The 16,137-nt window shown below is 37.9% G+C and overlaps 1 protein-coding gene across 1 annotated transcript in view; it reads right to left on the bottom strand.

Annotated features, from left to right (window-relative positions):
* Positions 1-6,163: 6,163 nt before the first annotated feature.
* Positions 6,164-16,137, bottom strand: part of LOC127430926 (transmembrane protein 132C-like) — a 189,391-nt gene continuing 179,417 nt past the window's right edge. Inside the window, exons 7-10 of the mRNA XM_051681066.1 lie at positions 15,780-15,988; positions 11,163-11,436; positions 8,777-8,968; positions 6,164-8,460 (exon numbers count right to left, since the gene is read on the bottom strand). Of these exons, the coding sequence (XP_051537026.1) occupies positions 7,342-8,460; positions 8,777-8,968; positions 11,163-11,436; positions 15,780-15,988 (1,794 nt within the window). The 3' untranslated portion in view covers positions 6,164-7,341. The remainder of the gene's footprint in view (positions 8,461-8,776; positions 8,969-11,162; positions 11,437-15,779; positions 15,989-16,137) is intronic.

Raw genomic sequence — 16,137 nt, 5'->3', positions numbered from 1 at the left:
AACTCATTTTATTACAACTGTGTGTTCCTTGTGTTCATGATACAGAAGAGCTCTAAAGGTTTAGGCTGAACTCATGAATCCTTCAGATTAATCAGATGACCAGCTCCCTCCAATTTACATATTTCTAATTTATTGAATGGTCCGTTTGGATAATTCTTTTACTGTTAAGATGAAACTCCTTAGGTGCCCCGAGGATGGAGGGAGGGGCCGTCTGATATTAATAATCACACACACATACACCTTAAGTGAAATGTAATCAAAAATCACCACATGCTTTGGTGTCTTGTGTGAGGTCCGGTTAATTTCAGTTGGTGAATTCTCACTACAATATTTAAATCATTTCTACCATAAATACTCCTCACTGCTCAGTCAATCTCCATTTTAACTTTCACATTGTTCTTCTTGTGTTTTTGATGATTCACATTCTTCATGCATATCGACCCCTACAGGGCAGGGATAAGACTTTCTCACCCACACCTATCATATCACTTCTGAAGATAGGGATTAAAACACTGGAGTACTATGGATTAATTTTTTTATGGCTTTATGTGCTTTTTGGAGTGCCAAAATGTTGGCACCCATTCACTTGCATTTTGCAATATTGAAATATTCTTCTAAAAATCATAATTTGTGTTCTGAAGAAGAAAGTCATACACATCTGGGATGGCATGAGGGTAAGTAAATAATGAGAGAATTTTCATTCAGCATTTCAGCCATCGAACAACATGGTCCAAATTTTAATAATGACATTTTATTACAGTCGTATTAATGTTACTGTAGTAAATGTAATCATATTAAAGTCACTATGAATTAAGTGCCTCCCATTGTTGCAATGGGAGGCACTTAATTCATAGTGACTTTAATATGATTACATTTACTACAGTAACATTAATACGACTGTAATAGTTAATTTTCCATTAACATTAATAACTAGTTAATTTGAAAACTAGCCGGAAATGTTCAAGGGACAAAGACGTCACTTCCTTAAACCGATGAACAGTCCTTGAAATGGTCTATAAACCCAAGAGGCTTGTAAGCCTTTCAGGATGAAGACAGGTGTGATCGCTGATTCTTTTAGTAATCTGTCGATTGAATGCACTTATCTCATTCTAATCTGTTTGCTGGCCAGTCAAGCACACCAACACCATGGTCATTTAACCAACTTTTGTTGCTTTTGGCAGTGTGGGCAGGTGCCAAATCCTGCTGGAAAATGAAATCAGCATCTTTAAAAAGCTGGTCAGCAGAAGGAAGCATGAAGTGCTCCAAAATTTCTTGGTAAACGGGTGCAGTGACTTTGGTTTTCAAAAAACACAATGGACCAACACCAGCAGATGACATTGCACCCCAAGTCATCACAGACTGTGGAAACTTAACACTGGACTTCAAGCAACTTGGGCTATGAGCTTCTCCACCCTTCCTCCAGACTCTAGGACCTTGGTTTCCAAATGAAATACAAAACTTGCTCTCATCTGAAAAGAGGACTTTGGACCACTGGGCAACAGTCCAGTTCTTCTTCTCCTTAGCCCAGGTAAGACGCCTCTGACGTTGTCTGTGGTTCAGGAGTGGCTTAACAAGAGGAATACGACAACTGTAGCCAAATTCCTTGACACGTCTGTGTGTGGTGGCTCTTGATGCCTTGACCCCAGCCTCAGTCCATTCCTTGTGAAGTTCACCCAAATTCTTGAATCAATTTTGCTTGACAATCCTCATAAGGCTGTGGTTCTCTTGGTTGGTTGTGCATCTTTTTCTTCCACACTTTTTCCTTCCACTCAACTTTCTGTTAACATGCTTGGATACAGCACTCTGTGAACAGCCAGCTTCTTTGGCAATGAATGTTTGTGGCTTACCCTCCTTGTGAAGGGTGTCAATGATTGTCTTCTGGACAACTGTCAGATCAGCAGTCTTCCCCATGATTGTGTAGCCTAGTGAACCAAACTGAGAGACCATTTTGAAGGCTCAGGAAACCTTTGCAGGTGTTTTGAGTTGATTAGCTGATTGGCATGTCACCATATTCTAATTTTTTGAGATAGTGAATTGGTGGGTTTTTGTTAAATGTGAGCCAAAATCATCACAATTAAAAGAACCAAAGACTTAAACTACTTCAGTCTGTGTGCACTGAATTTATTTAATACACGAGTTTCACAATTTGAGTTGAATTACTGAAATAAATGAACTTTTCCACGACATTCTAATTTATTGAGATGCACCTGTATATACATACATACATATATACATATATATATATATATATATATATATATATATATATATATATATATATATATATATATATATAATCAGAGATTCAGTAGATCTTACTAGATATCTTTCATCTCTAATATATATAGGGGATGATGGGGTAAGATGCCCCCCTTAAGAACAATGTGAATTTACTTTTAAATTGTAACATACTGTATATTGATAAACGTTTAGCATGTACAGAATGATGATGCATCATCTAATATATAATCAAGCGAAATAAATAGAAACATTTGCTAATTTAGTTCTCATAGCATAAAATAAAAAATTATGAAAAGGGGCCATTACTGAGGCAAGATGACCCCCCAAGAATTATTAAATTAAATAATGATGACACCAGAAACAACAAGGATGGAATAAATCTAAAAAAAATTTAATATTCAAATGAAATATCAATATTAAGAGGAGCACAGACATTCAATAAAGGTGTTGAGAAGAGATTTAATTTATAGTGTTCTTGTGTAATTCCTCTGAGACGCAAGAAACAGAGACCCAAATACCCAAATATCAGCTGAGATAAAAGGAGAAAACAGAGCTAATTCCAGAAGAATCCCTTTGAGGGTTAAGTGTGCAGCCTCTCAATTTGGATCTCAGAAAGGCCTGTCCCACTGGGAGTAATATTAATTATATGCATATGAAAATGCATGTGTGATTTCTGGTAATGAACTTGCATTGTGTCAGTTGCCTCCTTGGATGAAATTGTGCACCGAATGGCCTGCCTTTGTTTATTTTTAACAGTGACTGTGAAAAGGACATGGTACTGGGGGAAAATGAAAAGCTCATTTTCTGTTGACATTCTTGTTATCATAATAAAGGATAGCTTAACAGGGTTTGTCACTGAATATCAATAAGCTTTGAAATATTTTCTTATATGGTTTTAAAGTACACATGTCACAAATGTACCCGAGTGACAGGCCAAACATTTGGAAAGATGGAGGGGGCGGAACCACCCAGCACAGGTGATGAAGAAGGTTTTAAATGAATAGTTCACCCAAAAAGTACAATTCTCTCATTATTCACGTACCCTGATGCCATCCCAGATGTGTATGACTGTCTTTCTTCAGCAGAACACAAATGAAGATTTTTAGAAGAAGATAGAGCTCTGTCAGGTCCAAATAATGCAAGTACACAGGTGCCAGCACTTTGACGGTCCAGAAGTCACATTTAGGCAGCATAAAAGTAATCCACACGACTCTAGTTGATCAATTAATGTATTCTGAAGCGAATCGATAGGTTTATGTAAGAAACAAGTCGATAATTAAAATGTTTTTAACTTTAAATTCCGTCCTGGGGTGCTTCTCATTTCCTAAACTGTGCATCCTCGTATCCTCGTTCCTCTGTCCTCTAACCCGTGACCCAGAAACCGATCGAAGTCCGCCATCATGAAGGATGTATCAATTCTCTAAATGCACCACAAGGATCGAGGACAGAGGAAGCTTATCGAGGATGCTTGAGCGAGGAAACACCGGAGCTTCCTATGCAGAAGACTTTTTAGTTGAAGCACCTGTCGCATGCATAAATTCTCCTCCCCCTTCATGTCTTACACAACAGTTTTAATTCATGATTGACCTTAAATAAACCATAATTGTCACATACTTAAACAGTGCATATTGGATTATTTGGATTTATTATTAATATATTAATAAATTAAGTATCAATAACATAAAGACAAGCACACTGAGGTACTGCAGCTGTGCAAAAACGCGCTCTGAAGTCACGCTTGAGTGAGCAAGGACATTTCATTTTACAAATCCATCTTGCTTAGATTCCTCTGTCCTCATTTCCTTTCCTTCCATCCTTTCCTCATTTCCTAAGAGGGTGGAGCAAGAAAATGAGGAAAGGAAGCAAGGATGCACAACTTCAGAAATGAGAAGCACCCCAGGACTCTGACGCTGTTTGAAATGGCTGAACTCTCACATGACATTCGTTCTTCTGTTGTAAATAAGCGCAGTTTCTGAATTCACACGTGGACTCGCCGACGCACTTACGTCACGTGACAGCTACGTGATGCGTCAACTGCTGGCAGGAAGCGCTTTTTAAAAGTTAATAAAGTTTTAATTATCTATGTATTTTTTACACAAATGTATCGATTTGCTTCAGAAGACTTTCACTGATCGACTGGAGTCTGGCATGGATTACTTTTATGCTGCCTAAATGTGACGTTTGGACCGTCACAAAATGCTGGCACGTGTTTACTTGCATTATGAGGAACTGACAGAGCTGTATCTTCTTCTAAAAATCTTTATTTGTGTTCTGCTGAAGAAAGACAGTCATACACATCTGGGATGGCATCAGGGTAAGTGAATAATTTTATAATATATATATTCCATAGTATAAATTATAATTACTATAAATATTATAATAATTTTCAATGGACCTCTAATGTGTGGACCAAAGAAATGGACAACTGTATATCTCACACCCATAGCTATTGTGTCTGCAATAAACTTTGAATTGCATGGTGCTCAGATGCTGCAACAAAACACTCCCTGTTAAAGCTTGTGGTTTACTGCAGTTAAATGGGGTAAAATTATAGTCTGCTTTGAAAACATTTTTCATGTTCAGCATTGGCCCGCTGCTTTAAAGCCAGGGTTGAATCACAACATTGTATCTGCACACTTGCAGTACAGCAGTTTTAAACACGTAACCTTTATTTGGTGTCTTAGGTTAAGCGCCTGTCAAGGAGAATGACCATCACAATCTGCATGTCCCCTCTGAGGCAACTGGGGTTAGAAATGAGCGCCATCAACTGGTAAAAAATGAAAAGGCAGGATGTGCTAGCTTATTTAATATGCAAATAGAAAATTAAGTGATGTAGTGCACAAATCAAAATATCACTGTTTTTTCATAATTCATGATAATAAATGATAAAATGGGTTTCACATTGAAAATGTGGGATTCAAAATTGAATTTAAATATGGAAATAAGTTTCAGAGCTCTGACAATTTGTAATCAAATAAGCATTAATAAAAATATTCTAGGTCACTAATCAAATGAGCAAATTTGTGACACTGACCTTGTTAACTCTTTAGTACAGTAGGTCAGATTTTTGTGCTTCCATGAAGCACACAAGATCCTCTTTAGAAATATTCTCAAATCATGCTGGGGTACCATGGATCATCAGGGTTTGCACAAACTTGTGGAGTCCATGCCAGCTCAAGTGCATGCTGTCATTACAGCAAAAGGTATATATACAAAGAAAATCTGAAATGTATGTTCATTTTTCATTTAAACTTCACGCAATATACTGAGCCATGCTACTCATATAATTTGCAATGAAAATAATATTACTTTAGAAAAAATGCAAAATAGAAGAATTTTCATAAGTGGACTTTTGAATCCCGCTGTATGTAAAAAGAATGCTTTTGAGCTTATAACACTGAATGAGAAATTTAATTGAAAAGAAAAGCCCTGACACTTTTGTTCTAAAAAGTACCTAGAAACTATAAAATGCTACATAACAAACAATGACACAACACATGTATGGGCAAATTGGACCAACATATGTAATACTGTCAGCTGCTCCATCCAATCACATTTTTCAAGAGGGCTGACTTGAAAGGATCACTGAGCGACATTGTGTATCACCACAGGATGAACTTGAACAACAATTTATAATTCCTCAACCACTGGCTGATCTGTCAGGTTGGTACTGTATGTACAATTGTCCTCCTGTGATCTTTATGAACATGTTTCCATTTCAAAGAATACAAGACAAACAAGGATTCACAGAGAGTGCCAGAATCAGTCTTATTAATAGTTTCAAATGAGACACTGGATGGACATTGGATCTTGGAGATCAATTCCATTCAATACACCAGCAGCAGGTATTAGTTGACACACACTATCTTTAAGAATGAGTTATGGAATCAATTTGCTCATCTGTAACTGTTTTAAGGGCAAATGACTATTGATTACATTCTTTATAACTGTTAGACACAGTGATGAACACTAATACAGATTGAGAGTGTCAGAATAATCAATTTATTCACATAAAAACTGTTCTATGGTTGTCCTACCAGGATATGTACGACATCTGCTGCATTGATCACATTACCTGAGGATTACACTCCAAACTAATCTGATCCAATTAACTTCACCCTAATCATCAGGTTAATCATGGGGACATTCATTTGAGTAGATTAGTTGTTACTTGTTCTAAGAAGAGCTGTGATTATCTTTATGTTTGCTGCTAGCAGAATGGAAAAAAAAGCAAGGAAAAGAAAACTAAACGGAAAACAAAAAAGACAAAGAGGCAATGCACAGCTATAGCACACATACATAAGCAAGTGGAGTGCATACTAATTCTATATATCATTTTAATACTGTAAACAACATATACAATATTGATAAGACTACCTACAACAATACAATTTGATCAACAGCTCTCAAGGAGATGTGGAGGGTAATTTGTCTGCCTGTTTCCCAGAAGTCCTCTGCCATATATACATGTTCATTCACACTTTTGGTGGAAAAAGTTCCAAAATATTTGTTCTCCATTGTTTGCTTTCACATGCATTTACTTATGGGAGTTAGTCTTTGGAGAAATAACAGTGGACACACAAACACAGATGGGAACAGGGATGTATAAAAACATGTAAAACCTTACAAAATGTGTTCTCACATCAGTCAACGTTCAAATTGGAAATGCTTCAGTTCTCAACTGATATGTTTAAAAGTCAACTCTTCACTCACAAAAAATGACCACCACCACCAAGTGAACTCTATTAACCCACATTTTAGTGTGCCAACTTAAAACAAAACCAACTTTGTTAAAATATAGAAATGGAATATCCTCTCCTTCTTCAAAAAAGAAAATACAGACATCTCTAATTTCTAATATTCCAATGTTCTCATTTTTTTAACATCCTTAACGGTTTCACAGCCATCTCTGTTTTCCTTCTTTCCTGATGATGAACCTTCATGACAGTTGCCATGGAAACAAGACCAGATGAATGGCTTGTCTTTTCGTGGTGAAGTCTGACTGAGTGCAGTAGAGTCAGCCCAACCACCACCTTACCCGGAAGGCAAATGGGTGAGCTACGCTTCGTCCGAAGAATACATAATATCTACAACCTTTGACTATGCTGTGTTCTTAGTAGCATTTTCATTTAACCTTTCCATGTAATTTCGGAGCTCATTGGAGTCCCCAAGCTCAATGTCTGGACAAACCCATTTGATGTCATTTTGACCAATGAGAAGTGGGCTTATGGATGGGCAGCCATTGCTGGGCTTGCTGTGGCTAAAAGTGGTAAACTTCACCCGTTTCCTTTTGGTGGTGGGCGAATTTAAGGACTCACTCCTGTGATCCCTCCCAGCGCACCCAGAGTCAGAGGCAGACCTATGGACCTGCCCTTGTACACTCTTCTGAGTTGAAAGGCCATTCAGGAGTTGGCTACCTTCCTCCAGGCCCAGCCCAGAGTCCATGGTGCCGCCAAGCTCCTCCTGGTCCAGACACAACCCTGCTTGGCTTTCTAACAGCTCTGCATCATGGCCTAACCATACCCAGTCATGGGCGTGAGCCATGGTCTCCTGGCCCTCCAATGGGAGCTGTTTGTTGCTGTATTTAAAGGCATAAGAGACGCAATTGATTAGAAATACCAAGATAGCCAAGCAGAAGACGCCTAGCAAGGCGTACATGCCTATCTCTAAGTCGGTGAGGCCACGGCGAGTCTGCAGGTGGTCCTCTTCTGTATTGCGTCCAGGGGGAAGGTCTGCTTGAGCTGGGAACTCTGAGAAATCAACTGGAATATCACCCACTGAGAGCCTGTCACCACTGGGTTTCCCTGGAATTGCAGTCTTGATGGTGGTCGCTCCTCTGTTGATTATTCCAGCTTCCATGTCTGATATAGAGCCTCCATAATATGGTGCATTGGGCCTGTATCTCCTGTCGCTCGCACTGTTTCCTGTTTCCTCACCACGGCCAAACTTTACATGGACGTTTGCGTTGCCTGCAGCTAGAACTGTGAGCCGCTTGGTTTTTAGGCAGGACTCAAGGCCAAACATCTCCACGCGGACCAACATGCCTTGACCTTCACCCTTGGCCACTACCACTGGCCACATCCAGGTGGCATCTTTCTTCACTGACACCACCTGATCGTCCAGTGAGGTGGCTGTTAGGACAAAATGTGCAGGGTTATAGAGGTCAAGAGGTGTCATGGAGCCATCGCTGAACTGCAGCCACGCACTGACAAGGGACTCCTGCGGGCGGAAAGAGAAACAAAATATGAACTTCTTTCACAGACCCAGAGTAAGACTTTATAGCTCAGAGGTTGCTCTTATTTAGCTCAGGAGTTCTTATTTAAATATTTATTAGGTTTTCCTAAATTTCCTAAGGAGCAACAAAAATAGACACAAATGAGACAATTATTGACATACAATAGGAGTTAACATATGAAAAAAATAGTGGATAGTATAGCTCAGATAATTTGGTCTTTTGGTCTAGAAATGTTTGAGTTCATTTTGATAATTAGTTTTTTTTTATAACATTGTATAACTATCTAATAAGACTGTGCACCTGATTAGTGTTGTGCATGGTCTCTTGTGTGGTAGCCGTGGCGACGATGGCCCTGTTGCTTCCTGGGCTGAGTTGGAGGTTCAGGGAAAGGCCAGAGACCAGCTGCACCCCCAGCTCTGTAATACTAACTTTATCATCTAGAACCTGGATCATCCTCTCAGCCAGAACCGAGTCTGACAGTGGGGACATCACCTGGATAAGAACATAGTCACACGTGTTACTTAACCTCTGCAATATATATATATATATATATGAACATGCTGTCTGTTTTATTTAAACTGCAATTCTAAAAGACTAAGTGACAGCGTTCGCCCTCCAAATGGTTTGGACGTGACGTTTTTTTATTTACAGTCGCGCATGCCAGCTGAGGAGTTGTTACCTAGGTTACTGTCATTAAAATGGATAACTCTGAAGCCTGTCTCTAAGAGATTGTGCAGAAGTATACTTTTTACATGATTTGCAACACAAACTCTAAGATAGCGTGGCCACGACAAATGAGTAGGGAGCGACTTGATTTATTTTATTTTTTTAAAGTGGAAGGGGCTCAGTGACAAGTTTAATAAAACAAAGAAGCGACATATCGCTAAAAGAGGCGGTCCACGGAGAGAAAAACCTGCATTATTGGCTTTACTTGTGGCTGGAACCGTATGTTAAACACCATGACAACACCCTAAATGAACTCATTTTAAAACGACGCCACGCGTAGTATAAACGCCGGCATTGTTCGCATATGGTGCTTTAGTTCGTCCAGGAGAAAAAGGTTGACTTCTTCCATAGTATAAATTAGAGGATCGCGTCATTTCTCTCGCGTCACCTGTATTGAAATCAGTTGTGAGTTGAGTCTTGTGCGCTGCGCGTGAGGAGCGCTATTTGACTGATGCGCGAGCTGCCGCCTATATAGTGTTCAAAATCGTTCTCTTATGAGGCATAATTTCCGTAAGGATGCTGCCATAGAAGACAGCTGCCTATATAGGCAGGAGACAGCGAGGCAGCTCACTAAGTTTGGAACAGACCCATAATGAAGTGTCAGAAGCCATTTACTTCCTATATGTAAGTAGGACTTTCTCTGTCACCAGTGTGCATGGCGCACACTTCCTTCTAACCATAATTTTAACACAGCCTGGAGGTTCACAGGCAATAGTTTGTCAATCTAAAATGCATTTTAATGTAAAGAAACCATTTTTGCAGTTTTTATATTCTGCTCTTATTCTGAGCTCATCCTAATTTGCCATTTTAATTGAGAGATTTATTAATTAGACATAAAATAAGAATAAGCAAGGGGAGCCTCAGGCGTTACCCAATATTGTGTGAGATGCTGCCCTAGTGCTCTAATTTTATAAATAGGACTACAAAATAAAAGTTGGAGCCTGCTAGATTTCTTTAAGAATATGTTCTTTCAATATGCACTGAAAACATTTTTGGTTTGTTATAAAACCATAACTATCATTCCTCCTCTAATTGCAAGTAATTAGTCATTCAGTTTACTCTCGACTGAAAAAGAAAAACAGGTGGGTCTCTCTTTTTATGTTTAATAGCAAGTTTGCTCTAATAGCAATGTGTGGACGATTGGTAATTTGGTCGTGGCTATGTGGTGGGGTCAGGGATAGATCTATCTCACAGCTTCAATGATTTTTGATTTCAGGCAGTGAGTGCCAATCTCAATCAATAGAGCTTCTCAAAGAAGCACTGGTTTTCAGACTCTCCATGCATTCCACCCCAGCCATTACTGGCCTTTTTTCTTATCTGATTTTAATTTCAGCAAATGGATCAATTCAAATCTCTCTTCACCTGTGGCAGAGGCTTATATCTTTAGCTGTCTTTTCAGCTTGCTGCATGGCCACTGTGTTGGTGTGTTTATTCAAGCGCATCTGTGTGGATGAATATGACATTTATCGTGAAAAATGTGTGATTTTCATTGATTTAAAAAGAGCAGCACTGAATTAGCAGCAATAAGAGAAGATTGCTGTTTGTCATAAAGAGCAGCAAGATCTGCAGATAGGCAGCACAAGAGAGACAGAAGAGAGAGAGAGAGAGATACAGTAGTGTGCTGTGCTGTCATCTGACAGCATATACGTGTCACATCACAATTCAAACTGATTCACCTCTCATCTATGCAGAGACAGACAAATGACAGCCCGGCTTTTCCAATGAACAGCTTTCCAAGGATGTCCTTTCATTTTTTTAGGGTTTAGAAACACAAGAGAACTGTAGCTTATTCAGCTGTAACTTTTAGTTGTGTTCCTTAGATTTGGGCAGTTCTGATAGTAGTGTGTTGAGGATTTAGCATAATTGCATACTTGGTTTCATTTTATGGTAAATGAGAAAAGATCCAAGCAATCAAACCAAAAGCAGACATTGCATATATATACCTTTTTCAATTTCTCACCTGGACATTGGTGGTGCCAGTGCTCAGACCGATCAGGACCTGTTCCTTAGAGAGCCTGGCCACCTGTTCATTCCCCACCCTTAATGAATCCCTCACCAGCTCCGTCACATCCACCTGCCAGTCACTTCCCAGGAGGAAGTCTGGTTGGCCCTGCCATTCCTCTGGCTCTGCCTCAAAGTGTGTGAGGACACGGACGGTGGTGCTCTGGTACTGTGGAACACAGCCCCGATCTTTCCTGGCTCCTTCATCCTCATCGTCCTCTCCAGTCCCCAACCTGCAGTGAAAAGAGCAGCCAAAATAAATTATGTTTACGTTCGATTCCATTTCATTCCATTCCTTTTAATTAAATCAGAAAACGCAGGTAACAAGGCCAATTGTATTCTAATCGATTCTGCAATGTAAAAAATTAACACTCTATTTTCTTTAATTTCTTAAAAAAAACAAAAAACAAAAAACAAAAAAAAAACAATTATGTAACTAGGACTATTCTATTCAACATTGTAAAAAATTAAACCAAAAATTAAACCAACTAATCTTTTTAATTTCATCAGAAAACTTTGGGAACTAGGACTATTCTATTCTATTCTAAAGTGCAAAATATTCAACACATTACTTTATTCTATTTAATTTAATCAGAATACTTTGGGAACTAGGACTATTCTATTCTATTCTATTCTATTCTATTGTGTAATACATTAATCCCACTATTTTATTCTGTTCAATTTCATCAGACAACTTTGGGAACTAGGGCTATTCTATTCTATTTTATTCTATTCTATTTATTTTACACTGTAAAAATAAATGAACCCACTAATTTATACTATTTGATTTCATCAAAAAAACTTTGGGAATTAGGACTATTCTATTCTTTTCTATTCTATTCTACAGTGCAGAAAATTCAATACATTACTTTATATTAATTAATTTGACCAGAATACTTTGGAAACTAGGACTATTTCATTCTATTCTATTATATTCTACACTGTAAAAAATCAAGCACTGATTTATTTTGTTTAATTTAATAATAAAAAATAAAAAAACGTTAACAACTAAGACTCTTCTATCCTATCCTACTCTGTTCTATTCATTTTAAATTTACATTTAGTCATTTAGCAGATGCTTTTATCCAAAGTGACTTTCAAATTAGGAACATAACAAGCAATTATAAATATATATTATAGAATATTATAAATATTCTATTCTATTCTATTGATATCTAGAGCAGACGTGGCATTCAGCCTCTTGAATTAGATGAGTCACTTTGACAGGCTTTGAATACATGAACCCTATTCACATTTCAGAGAAGCATTTTCTCTCCCCACATGAATAGCCCAGTGCCAGGTGAACAGGGCACTAGCTCTGAATGTTCCATTATTTATAATAAGCCAAAGCCATCCAAAATAAAACAACATCAGTGGCAGGTTAACATGTTGGGTCTGACTGTAGTGAGGCCACGCTCTTCTGCACTTCTGTGCAATAATGCCTGAACGTTGGCAGAAACAGTGTGACATTTACAGAATACAGGTGTATAAACATGGCAGGCGGCACTCAGTTGAGGAATGTCAGGTCACAGAAGGTCTCAGGAGTAATGAGCTTGTGTCCTACAACACAACCACACGTTTCCCACCCTCAAAGAGGTAATGAAAACAGTCCTTGACAAAGATAGAGCAACCTCAGACCAAGGGCAGATTTGTTACAGCATCCTATGGTCAAGAGGAAGCTCAGAGCTGTTGAATTTTCCCAATAGAAGACCATCTGGTTAATAGTTTAACATCTGAAGACTGTGTCAGCTTACCAACCAGCTTAAGTCATTTTACATCTTCGTATCTTCCATTGAGATCATAGAGAAGTATCGCACACACTTGCTCTCCACATAGATTACAGATTTTCTTCTTGACAACCACATTGCCATTTACAAGAGACAACTTTCATCCACACTTGTCCCTTAGACTCATCACTACCTCAGTTTGACAATTTTTCTACTATTCATTCCATCTGTCTCCCCTCATCCCGTTCTCACTTAACATGCATGAGTCAACCCGACAGGATTGTTTCTACAGGGAGAGTAATTAAAATGTATCTTCTGGGTATCCACAGCATACAGCAGCATTAACCTGGTGCTGTTGCGTCAGGGCAGGTGCACCTGAAAATGACCATGAAGTAATTAAAAAGTCAACGTCTGCATCCACCCCTTACCTCTATCATGCGTTCCAGAGGGAGCTTCGCCACATGTTTGGTATTAAAGAGGAACGATGGAGCAAAGACAATGTCTGAGCCAGTGGAGGGTTGATAAAGATGGTGCAGACTAGAGTATTGTGGATTAGGCTCAATAAGTGAGCTAAATGTGCTTATTCCAGACACTATAAAGAGATGGTCATCTCTTCATTGACACTGCAATATTTAGAGGCTGATTACAGTAATGTAAGAAATCTTTGTGTTTTCAAATCACTGCAAGTAGAACTATACTACATAACATAGTGTGTGGTTTGTGCAAGATATGTTCTGCTCAGATTTTAAAACATGACAAACCTTAATAATAGTTTCTGTTCTGTTTCCAATTCAAATAAGGGGTCATATCATACTTTTCTATTATATTTGTTTTCCCCACGAGTTACACTTTTAATTTTACTAAAGTTTTTAGCATCAGAAGTTTTTAAATTGTGTAAAACAATGTTTGTTTTTAAAAAAAAAAAAAAAAAAAAAAAAAAAAAAAAATATATATATATATTTATTTTTTATTGACATTTTCCACACTTGGACTTAAAAGGGCAGTGCACTAAGGACTCCTATATAAACACCCTCATCACATTTGAAATGAGTATCAGTGCTTCCTTCAGAAGGATATGCAGAGTGGCAGGTGCTACACCCAGCCAGGCTTCACCTTATTACCTCGTCGTGACTGGATGACTGGACAAGTTTATAACGCTGTGTAAAGGAAACTACTTTGAAACTGTTAGAAACCTATCCTTCAGCTACAGGCTACTCAAACTGTAATGAAAAGTAGTTAAACTACAGTCAAGCTACTTAAAATATAAGTTAGTTACACTACAATTTACTTAAAAAGATAACTAACTAGATTGTAGGGGGAAATATCTTTTTAATTATATAATATGTTTTATTATTCCCAATAAAAAATAAATAAATGAAACGAGACAGCCTTGATGACGTATGCATCCGACAAATGTGACCTCCGGAGGATGCAGCCTTCCAAACGAGACACAGCCAATATGTAAGCACTGTAAGAAAATAGTGCCGTACACAAAAATAGTAGACAAAAATATAATTTTGCCACCATATTAATTTATTTAAATACAAAAATAAAATTTATTTAAAAAAAAAACATTTTTGAAATTGATGACTTGGACCAAATAATAAAGAAAAGCAGCCAATAAGTGCTCAGCATAGATGGACACTCCTTCAATACTGTTTAAAAAGCATCCCAGGGTGATACCGCAAGAAGTTGGTTGAGAAAATGTCAAGAGTGCATTTCTGCAAATTCTATGCAAAGGGTGAGTACTTTGAAGATGCTAAAATATAACACAATTTTGATTTATTTTTGATTTTGTTTAGTCACAACATAATTCCCATAGTTCCATTTATGTTGTTCCATAGTTTTGATGACTTTACTATTACTCTGGTAGTGTATATAGTGTTAAAATATCATCTCGTCTCGTTCTCGTGAACCCAGTATCGTGTATCGTCTTGTCTCGTGAGCTACGTGTATCGTCACACCCCTACATGTTACATATATTTTTTAATCAGAGCAGTATTTATCTTTACAAAAAAATGATGATCTCAGTTAAGGTTACAGCATTGAAGTGAACAGATAAATTAACACTAAATACAAAAATATTTGTATTTCATTTTCGATATCTGAGTGTAAACATGGTGAAAAGCTGCATTAAATTACAAATAGACGTAAAATACCTTGCAGGGACTGCATTTTGTCATGCTATACTTATATTAATTGGAAACTTAGTTACACTTTTACTGTGAAAGCTAAAATTTTTGAAGCAACTTAACTACTTTCACACTACTGAAAAATATGGCTAAGGTAGCAGTGCTGCTACGTTTGGACCCACTTTATATTATGTGTCTTTAACTACAGTGTACTTAAGCAAATGATACAATGTGCTTATTATGTACATACGTGTTTTTGCATTGTACTTACATTTCAAGTTCCTGCATTTAATTACATTTGTAGTTACCTTACTCCTAAACCTAAATTAAACCTAACCTAACCCTTACCCTAAACCCTACTCCTAAATCTACCTGTACCTCAACCTCAGTAACAGCAAATTTGAATTTTGAGAATTCTGCAGAACAGCATGTAGCTACACAATGAATACATTGTATTGTATGTATTTCAATGTTGGTACATAATAGATAAAGCCACCTAATATAAAGTGGGACCCTACTTTTAGTTAAAAAGTTGTGAAAGTACAGAACAAGCCAGTTTTGCTGCTCAATCTCAATAAATGCTCTTTTTTTCATTGGAAAGTGTATTGATGGTTTGAAAATGTTGTTTTCATAGTACAATGAACACTTATCTCAAAAGGTTAATAACAATTTTGATTCCAAATGGTATGCCCTCTTTAAAACAAAACAATTGCTGACCTCTGGTTGGCAGCATCAGCGGGAACTCTCCAGCCCCTGATCTGGCTGAGTTCTGGATCGGACATTTCGATCTGCAGGGGGAGTCTGGGCATCCAGACGCTCAATTCCAGCTGAGCGCTCAGGTAACTGTAGGTGAAGTTCACCATCATCCTTACTCTCCCACGTGTCTCCTTACCGTTAACGTACACGTAATCACACCTCTCTGACACCTAAGAGGCAGGAATACAAATGAGACAGAAGACAAACAAAGCATTCAACCAACACTGTATTCATAGGAGCTTTAAATGAAAGAAAATTGCAGGTTTGGCTGTCATATCAGCCTACTTCTCTCCCCAATTTCCTGGCAAGTATTTCACAT

This window comes from Myxocyprinus asiaticus, chromosome 40 (genome assembly GCF_019703515.2).
Source record: "Myxocyprinus asiaticus isolate MX2 ecotype Aquarium Trade chromosome 40, UBuf_Myxa_2, whole genome shotgun sequence".
Classification (NCBI taxonomy): Eukaryota; Metazoa; Chordata; class Actinopteri; order Cypriniformes; family Catostomidae; genus Myxocyprinus; species Myxocyprinus asiaticus.
The sequence above is the reverse complement of the archived record's forward strand: the minus strand, read 5'-3'. Positions and strand labels throughout refer to the sequence as shown.